Source organism: Mytilus galloprovincialis, chromosome 2 (assembly GCF_965363235.1).
Source record: "Mytilus galloprovincialis chromosome 2, xbMytGall1.hap1.1, whole genome shotgun sequence".
Lineage (NCBI taxonomy): Eukaryota > Metazoa > Mollusca > Bivalvia > Mytilida > Mytilidae > Mytilus > Mytilus galloprovincialis.
Window position 1 is genome coordinate 29,890,757 of NC_134839.1, and position 10,261 is coordinate 29,901,017.

The window sequence follows — 10,261 nt, forward strand, 5'->3', positions numbered from 1 at the left end:
GGTTAGAGAGCAGCATACTGCATAATTGACGGACATGCAGGTTAATGGAGCAGCATACTGCATAACTGACGGACATGAAAGAATAAGCTTAAACAAGCAGCATACTGCATATCTGACGGACATGAAGGTTAAAGGAGCAGCATACTGCATTACTGACGGACATGAAAGAATAAGGTTAAAGGAGCAGCATACTGCATAACTGACGGACATGATGGGTAATGGAGCAGCATACTGCATAAACGACGAACATGAAAGAATAAGGTTAAAGGAGCAGCATACTGCATAATTGACGGACTGAAAGAATAAGGTTAAAGGAGCAGCATACTGCATAACTGATGGACATGAAAGAATAAGGTTAAAGGAGCAGCATATTGCATATCTGACGTACATGAAAGAATAAGGTTAATGGAGCAGGATACTGCATAAATGACGGACATGAAGGTTAAAGGAGCAGCACACTGCATAACTGACGGACATGAAAGAATAATGTTAAAGGAGCAGCATACTTCATAACTAACGAACATGAAGGTTAATGGAGCAGCATACTGCATAACTGACGGACATGAAAGAATAAGGTTAAAGGAGCAGCATACTGCATAACTGACGGACATGAAAGAATAAGGGTTAAAGGAGCAGCATACTGCATAACTGACGGACATGAAAGAATAAGGTTAAAGGAGCAGCATACTGCATAACTGACGGACATGAAAGAATAAGGTTAAAGGAGCAGCATACTGCATAACTGATGGACATGAAAGAATAAGGTTAAAGGAGCAGCAAACTGCATAACCGACGGACATGAATGATATAACAAAATCAATCTATTATGAATGGATATTGAGAATTTAAGTCTCAAGTTTTAATTGTGTACATACTGTTACATTTGAATAAGAAATAAGAAACAGAAAATGATTTTCATCTATTTTATTGAAAGAACAAGGTTGTATTTTCGTCTTTTGTATGGTATTTGGAGTTTGTTTTTCGACCTACGAGTTTGAATATCCCTTTGGTATCTATCACCTTTCTTTTTCTGATAGTGAACTTACTGTTTTCACACTGGTCGTTACACTTTAAAACCGCCATCAGCAATCTCTGATAAATGAACTTACTGTTTTCACACTGGTCGTTACACTTTTTACACTGTCATCAGCAATCGTAGGCGCCACAAATCTACATAATCATTTTAGAAGAACAGACCAAGATTAAACCTTAAACATATTGGCAATGCTATTTACTAAATTGGATTTGTCGTTTACTTTTTATTGTATATTTGTGTATTGAAATATCATCCTGGTTTTGTTACAAAATAATCAATAATTGATTGAATTATGAATTGACACCTGAAGTCATTAAAACTGGAATATAAGTAAAATTACAGCCATGAATATGTCACTAACATTTACATAAACTTGTGTTTGCATTGACCAAATATTTGTAAAAGTAATACAATAATTATTTGACTCTTGAGTTTGGTTAGGAACTTTAAATATTAGCTTTTTATTTTAAATAACGATAGAATGTTAGCATTACATTTACACCTTAACCAAGACGTATGTAGACATGTTCTATATCGCGGGAAAAAAAGAATATGTAACGTTTCTTAAAGAAGTTTTGCAAATGCTGGTGTTTCCTCAACATTGTTATTTATAACATTTTAGAGTTGTTTTTAACTTGCCGATATATCCCAGTTGACCCATACGAAATGCTTAAATACCTTAATTATTTATCTTCAATATGATCTTTGATCTTCATATGAATAAATTAAAAAAAAATGTGCGTGCAGTACGTTAGTATAACATGTTTTCATATTTTTTTTTTAATTTCAAGACATATTTCGTAACGTTCTCACTTTTCACCAAACCATTTGTGTCGTTGTTAAATTCTGTCATATCACCAATACACAGTGACATTTTTTGATTTTACGTGGATAAAACATCAAGTCAATAACCAACACAGTATTTAGTTGTGAGGTCGTCAATTAAAAATAATTTAAATAAACCCATTCATAAAATTCTTCGATAATTTTAGAACATGCAATTATGGGAGTGGCCAGCTGATGTTTCTCTTTGGCGTTACAGATAGACAAAAGAAGAATAAAACCGGTTAAAGCCTACCTGCTTATAAGCGGGGAAAATTAGAACTACCGGAATTTCTGGACACAGGATCGGGCCGGAAGGTAAGGCTTGTATTCGTTCAGATGAATATTCATAAATTGTTTTATTTATGTCTTAAATTATGTATAATGTTTTTGCAATATGAATGATTCTTGTAATACTGCATTCATTTAAATAAACACTATGATCATGTATAACACTCCAATTATGAGCACGTGGTGTTGTTAATTGATCGAATTAATTAATTATACTTGGACATTTGAAAATAAATAGAATGGAATAGAAATTGAAAAAAAAATTTAGTAAAGTTTTACTTTTGATACCGATGTACACCACCTTTGCGCAATTTTTAATCTGCAAAGCCTCGTGCATAACCCTTGAATCGAACACACCATTCTACATCAATAAATATAGTACATAACAGACACATCATTTGGGAAAAATTGATAAAAAATATCGGAAACACAAATATTCGATACACACATGAGAAAATAAAATTAATCACAACGTAAACATAAGGAAATATGGCATAATTGTAAATAAATTAAATTTCAACATAAAACTGAAGCAAATATATTGTTAAGTATAATCTAGGACCTTGCTGCATGTTAATAAGTCCGAAATCATCAAGCCTGTTCATCTACACTTTTCCAGTCATTCTGTAAGAGATAAATTTCGTGAATCAGATTTTTTGTTTCTATAGTATTTTTGTTAATTGTCATTTTTTTTTATCTGTGTCGATCTGTAAATTTAAACTTTCCCCATCTGTTATGATGTTGCAATTGTTTTCTTTTGTTTTCTTTTGACATTTCAGTAAATCATTTGTTCAACAATTGAATGGAAACTTGTTCAGAATAATTGTTTTCTGTCTCAAATTTTCAATATCACACGATTACTATCAAATTATGTTTTAATAATCCAGTTTACATTATAACCTTACACAGGTTATTGTTTTATGCCAAGAAAACTTTTTATATCTTGTTTCTTGAAAATAATTATCTATCGTTCTGAAAGGAAATATCTCCATGTAGGTACACTCAATAGCTGCGTCTTCGTCTTTTAGTCTATCGACAGTTGTGTATTTGTCTTTTAGTCTACCGATAGTTGCGTCATCAATAGTTGTGGCTTTGTCTTTTAGTCGATCGATAGTTGGGTTTGTCTTTTAGTTTATAAATAGTTTTGTCTGTCATTTAGTCTGTCGATAGTTGTTTCTTTGTCTTTTAGTTTATCGATAGTTGTCTTTGTCTGTTAGTCTATCGATAGTAATGGCTTTGTCTTTTTGTCTATCGATAGTTGTGTCTTTGTCTTTTAGTCTATAGATTGTTTTGTCTTTGTTTTAGTCTAAAGCTAGTTTTGACTGTCGTTAAGTCTATCGACAGTTGTGTCTTTGTCTTTTAGTTTATCGATATATGTGTCATCAATAGTTGTGTCTTTGTCATTTAGTCTATCGATAGTTGTCTTTGTCATTTAGTCTATCGATAGTTGTTTTTGTCTTTTAGTCTATCGATAGTTGTGTATTTGTCTTTTAGTCTATCGATAGTTGTCATCAATACTTGTGTCTTTGTCTTTTAGTCTATCGATAGTTGTGTTTTTGTCTTTCAGTCTATCGATAGTTGTCTTTATATTGGTCTATTGACAGTTGTCTTTGTCTTTTGGTCTATCAAAAGTTTTGCCTTTCGCGATTATACCACAGTGACATCTCCCTTTTCATGGTTTATAGATACGCATACAGGTCCGGGTGGATTTTAAAAGTTTCTACAGATGTTTTATCTCATTAACACGACATCTCAGGTTGCATAATGCTTTTCTTTTTCTTTTCAACATTCATCAAACTGGTTAATGACAAATTAAATACCGACTATCACATGGACTATAACCACTATTCTGCCGAGTCATCAGTTATTTAAATTCTATAACGTTTCAAGGAAATCAGATTTGCCAGAATCTGTAGTTTTCTTCGAAATTCAGAAGGCGTGAAATTTCTATTCTAGTTCTCTCCTTATAATGTATTATATATGTTTATTGTTCATGATCATTTTAAAACTATCTTGCGCTTTCGAAATAGTTTCGAGCATTGCTCCAACATCATGAGTTGTTTCAAACTTTTTGTCATACACAAGATTGAATAAATTTGTATATAATAGTATCATCAAACGTTATAGAAGAGAAATAATAAAGCAATTTATTATATCATATTTAGTGGCAGACCAAGAAACTTCCATAGCAGGGGCCCTCTGACTACATGATAGGGGAATGCTCCGGTCAATCTTCAGCGATTCCTTATATAATCAACTAAATTTTTCCCACAAAAGAGAGGGAGCGGGCACCCTGCCCCCTAAATCCGCCTCTGAAATTGTAACATGAAAATGTTGTTTATTTCTTGATTATTTTTCTCACTATGATGACTTCATTTTGTATATTTTTCAGAAGACATCATGGGTTTTAAATACATTGCTTTTGCATTGCTGATTGTCCCTGTGTTGACACAAGGTAAGGCCGACTATAATCCACGATTCGGGCTATTTATTTATGACATTTAAGTGTGAAAAATACATCTTGAGAATCTAACGTTTCTTGTTAGCGCAAAGGATAACATTTTCATTTAACTTAAAGTTGAAATATCGTAGTATTGAACTTTCAACTTAGAAAAAGCGTTATTTTCTTGATGGGTGTTGAGAAAATTGGCAATTAGTATTGTCAACTTTGAAAAAGGCTTAGGACTTGGGTCAGTATACAATTATCTTGTTTAACTAAACTGCTGACATTTGCATAAGAGGTCACGTGATGTGTGAATTGAGAATTAAAACTGCCAACTTCGCTAAATTGTTGGTTTAGGGTCCCGATTAATTATATATATTTATATATACAAACGTTTATGTCGACTAAGTGCTCTACACTTTGTTTGTCAATACATCATACATAGATACTATAACTTATATGACTAAGATATTAATTCGGAATTCAGATTCAAAACTTGTGTAGTGAAGACTTTTTCTCATGCTCAACAAATAGAAACTTTTTGGAACGAGGACTTTTTCTCATGACCACAAATGAAAACTTTTTTGTCTTTTTCAGTGCCCCCTGGTGCACCAGTAATCACTGGACCACAGATCATTATATTTGGCCAACAAGTTACCCTGACCTGTACCGTAACTGACGGTCAACCCACACCAACGGTCAAATGGTTAAGAGACAACGTTGTTATTGATGATACGTATACTATAAGTGGAAATCAAGTGATAAACACGTATTCATTCCAAGCTTCTAGTCAGGAACATTTAGAAGTGTTCGAATGTCAGTCTGAAAATGGTGTTTTACAGAATCCTCTATCCAGAACTATATTCGTCGAGGTTTATAGTAAGTATAGATATTGGTTTATAGTAAGTATAGATATCGGTTTATAGTAAGTATAGATATCGGTTTATAGTAAGTATAGATATCGGTTTATAGTAAGTATAGATATCGGTTTATAGTAAGTATAGATATTGGTTTATAGTAAGTATAGATATCGGTTTATAGTAAGTATAGATATTGGTTTATAGTAAGTATAGATATCGGTTTATAGTAAGTATAGATATTGGTTTATAGTAAGTATAGATATTGAGTTACAACGGATGGGAATGTGAAAGGACTCATTTGTACAACACTTTGCACCTCCCTAGCGTATTTTACTAGTTATTAATTTCACGAATAAGTCAAATGCCAGAAATAAAACACTAAATAGAAGTAAAACAAATATTTTTATGAAACAAGTGCGCGAATTCTAAAAGTGTGATTTTTGTTCAAAATGTTGGTCTTGAATTTGTATTTAAACGAGATGCAAATTGATTAAACAAATTGTAAATACGTAAGCTTGGTATGATGGCTGCAATGCAAAGAACAGTTAGATTTTAAAAACATAAGCTCCAAGCTTTTGATTGTGAACTGCAGTTATATAAAATTTTACAAAAAAAACCAAACATTTCCGTTCTATACATATTGATTCACAAATTTTCTCTTGAGTAAAACATAATAATGTTTCAATTCAAACAAGTGTTTTGGAACACTATACACAAAGGGTCAATGTACAATAGTTTATCGTTTTGTCTGCAGGGTCACCAAATCAACCAACACTAATAGGACCCACGAATGTGGCCCCAGGAACACCAACAACATGGACTTGTAGATCAGAAGGAGGATACCCAATACAGACTATGACAATGAGAATTGGAAATTCACAGTTCAGCAGCAATCAATTCACAACCAACACCCAATTTATACAGACCTCAGAATCCTACACGGTTGTTGGAACTCTCACCTTCCCACCATCACTAGCCAATAATGGACAGACACTTTTCTGTGATGTTAGGCATACAGACACGTTAACCGCTCCACAAACAGTCAGCTTGCCATTACGCGTTATTTGTAAGTTTAACTGAGTGTAGAACATACTAAGTCTCGAGAGAAGCATAAATCAAAATCTTATTGGCAACGAACATGATGAAATCAATACAGCAAAACAATGCATTAATTTCAGTACTAATATATACTAGAATAGCATCGTAATTCTTTTAAAAGACACTCAAATGCTAGTTTACTTGTATTTTACTTTTACATGAATCGAAGATGTTTATTTTCATATAATGGGCGTACAAAGAGCCAAGTACGACACATTGTTCTTGACTAAGACAAAGACTCAGACTAAGTACTTTTTCAGAATACACCTATATACTACACGAGAATTTTGTTTTCAGAATACACTAATAATTTTATCTCTATATATTGTAGCCCCACTTTCTGTGACGGCCCCGAACACATTCTACAATCCTGCCGAGACAGAAACAGTAAGCCTTATCTGTGTTGTGACTGCTGGAAACCCTACTCAGATCAGATGGTACAAAAACAGCCAACTTTTAACAGTAAATGGTAGATTCTCTGGCGGAACCGTCTCCGGTCCGGCATTGACCATATCAGGTGTCGTTATGAGTGATGCTGGTACCTATATATGTGAAGCTACAGATGGTACCGCAACCGTTAGAACCAACAACATCCAGTTGTCTCCAATAGGTATGTAACATTTAGTTGTCTTCAATAGATGTATAACAAAATCCAGTAAAATGTTAAAATACTCGAGGCAATGAATTTTAATAACAAAATTTTGTCTCTGTATTTTCTTATATTTACTATAAAATGACGAACTTCCATGCTTAGTTTCTAATGGCAATACACAATTGATATTTATACATATGGTGCTAATTCCATTTAAATTGTAAGATTTTTAACAGGACTCTGAACGCAGCAGTGACACGTGAACTCATGTTCGCCTCCCTTCGATTAGTTGTTTATAATGTTAAAATGTGTCCTACTAGTGCTTTCATTTAACAATGTATATCACTTTGAAAATTGTTAGGTATATTTTTCGAAATACAGTTTAATTTATTTTGCACTTTTAACAAACTGGTGCTTATTAGTTATTAGCTTTGCAAATTTATGTGTTAATTAAGCTATTAATGGTTTGCTTGTTATGTGCATTTGATCATGTGATAAATGTTAAGGTAGATTTTCTCAATTTTACATAACTTTATGTCTGTTTTCTTGCATGTTTGTCTAATGTTATGTGTTATGTTTGTTTGATTAGGTCGGTTTTAAAATCTCAAAAAAGAGCTTATATTTTATTGTAAGCCTTTAACCGACTTTAAATTAATTTGATTTGATTTAATTTAATTTGCACACAAAGAACCCTTCATATAAAAGTACTCGTATTATTTGGTGAAATGTGTATGCTAAGAAACCAGGTTAGCTTCTCTTGAAAATGAATTTTATGTTTTAATTTTTTTTTAGAACGATCTGTATCAGAATTCGATATAATTACGTCCATCCTCAATGGTTACAACAAACTAGTCAGACCCATCGACCCTGTTAACAACGTAACACACTCTCTAATTCCAAAAGAAACCATTGAATTTGTAAGTATATTTCGCTCCACACGTTATTATGATATTTGAAAAAGAAAATTAAAAACAACACAAGAAAGAAAGAGTGAACGAATTTTGCATGCACAGTTGTGTGTGCTTTTGAGTTGACTACGTTCGTATGCACTTGTGTATACCAATTGCAGTTCATACGTCTTTGGTTTTGCTTATTCGATTTTTATTTTTCTAGCAAGACTAAAGTGTTTCAGCCTATTTGGTCTGAAAATTTTCTAATGGAATGAAATATTTTCCATCCAACTTTCGTTTACCCTTTATAGAACTTCGGGTTTATTGTAGTACTATTATTGATTTATATTTTAGAAAAAATACACCTAGTTCAAACACACTTCAAGTTTAGTCCTTTACAAGCAAACGATTTGCATTATATTTCTGTTAAAAATTACCTTAGTTTTGAAATTTTCAGATCTGAATTTAAAATTACAATGGTGATAATTATGACAAGTGTATACACTATCTTTTGTATATGTGCATGATTAATTTACTTTCAAAACCAGGATCCCAAGACATTGCGCTTTGAAGCCATGCAGTGCATTTCCTGGAACGACCCAAGACTGTCATGGCCCAGAGGACAACCAAGAGTTAGCTTACCTTCATCTGTGATCTGGTTACCAGATATTGTTATGTTAGGACAGTAAGTATAAGTTGTTTGAGTACCAGATGTATCGTTGGGACGGTAATTTTTGTTTATCTTGAATGTTCATGTAGAACACTACAGTAATCCAATTAATTTTGACGCATTGAAAGGATATTTTAAATATTTTTCTGTGACGCATAAAGACGTCATACTTATTTGGACTAGTAGCCCACAACCTTCTAAGCGTTCGGGAGCACACGAGATCATCCTCAGTGTTTGGTGGGGTTTAGTTCCCAAATTCGTAGTTTTATAATTTGTGTTTTGTTTGTTTTTCTGTTATTTAACATGGCGTTGTTAGTTCGACTTATGACATTTAAATATTCATTGAAATGGCAGCTTTGATAAGATAAAGCAAATATATAGCTGATAAGTTCAGGAAAATATTTGTCAATCCGTGTAGGTACAACATAAAGCTACTATTTTTTTAAATATTTCATATCCTCCACAATGTTTTTGCATATTTAAATGTTAAGTGTTAAGATAGATGTTTGGTTTAAATTCTGATATTTCGTTGCAGGGAAGTAATGCACGACTTTGAAGCAAAAGCGATCGTCATGAAAAACGGAGACGTGACGTATTGCCCACAGGGAGTAATCAAGTCAACCAATTGTGAGGAAAAGTCCGGCTCAGTTTGGGAATGCAACTTCAAATTCCTATCATGGTCTTACGACAAAGTCATGTTGGACATTCATTTCCCATCCGTCCTAACTAGACCATCCATCGATATGGCCATCTACTATCAACATGAGGAGTATGAAATCGTTAGTCAGTGTGCAGTACGACGTGAGACGAGCTATCCCTGCCGAGTAGGTACCTACCCAGAACTGACCTACACATTTGTTATCAGACGTCGAAGATCCTTCTGTACAAACCTCAACGCAAGCCCGACCTGTAATTAGACGTTTAAGTAATACTTTTAATTGCAGCGAATGGTCGGCCATCTTCACCAACAAGGATTTTAATCAACAACAAGACATGTGTTGATTGTTGTCATCATTATTGCAATATAGATAATTTTAGTACATGACAGGCATTGATATAAGTTTAAAAATGCAGTTAGAAAGATATAAATAGTTTAAGGTTGCAAAAAAATTGCAAATGCGATAAATTATTTTTTTTAGTGCTGCAATTAGTTGTTTAAGTTGTTAGAATATAGTATCTACTTGTTACATTTGTATGTGCATAAAACAGTTGCATTCTTATAGTTAAATCTGTTGTTAAGTGTATAATTACATATACATATATATATTTATTACTGAACATTAATACTCAATATAAAACCTTAATAATGTTTTTGTTTGTATATGTGCCCGTTACTAAACCATTTAGGTTTTTCATTGTATACTAGTATGTGCCCGTTATTGAATCGTCGTATTCCTAAATACGAGATACGTGTTTTCAGTGACGAGTGGTATGGGTTTTGCTCATTGTAGAAGGTCGTACTGTTAACTTCTGTCATTTTGTCTCTGGAGAGATGTCTTTATAGTTGCATTGTGTACACCATACCAAGTCTGGATTTATCAGTGCATCTGTGTATATTG

The 10,261-nt window shown here is 33.1% G+C and overlaps 1 protein-coding gene across 1 annotated transcript; it reads left to right on the top strand.

The window, feature by feature from the left end:
• Positions 1-2,058: 2,058 nt before the first annotated feature.
• LOC143063334 (uncharacterized) lies at positions 2,059-10,011 on the top strand. Its single transcript, XM_076235434.1, has 8 exons — positions 2,059-2,176; positions 4,542-4,604; positions 5,190-5,471; positions 6,207-6,518; positions 6,882-7,160; positions 7,935-8,059; positions 8,581-8,717; positions 9,238-10,011. Exons 2-8 carry the CDS (start codon positions 4,550-4,552, stop codon positions 9,617-9,619), a joined length of 1,572 nt encoding a protein of 523 aa, XP_076091549.1. The 5' UTR covers positions 2,059-2,176; positions 4,542-4,549; the 3' UTR covers positions 9,620-10,011.
• Positions 10,012-10,261: the final 250 nt, after the last annotated feature.

What these genes read in the sequence shown, in the direction of transcription:
- LOC143063334 (XM_076235434.1), top strand. Translation starts at nt 4,550, where the DNA reads ATGGGTTTTAAATACATTGCTTTTGCATTGCTGATTGTCCCTGTGTTG. An exon ending in CTTGCCATTACGCGTTATTT is followed by an intron (nt 6,519 to 6,881) that starts GTAAGTTTAACT and finishes TATATATTGTAG; the next exon opens with CCCCACTTTCTGTGACGGCC. An exon ending in CATCCAGTTGTCTCCAATAG is followed by an intron (nt 7,161 to 7,934) that starts GTATGTAACATT and finishes ATTTTTTTTTAG; the next exon opens with AACGATCTGTATCAGAATTC.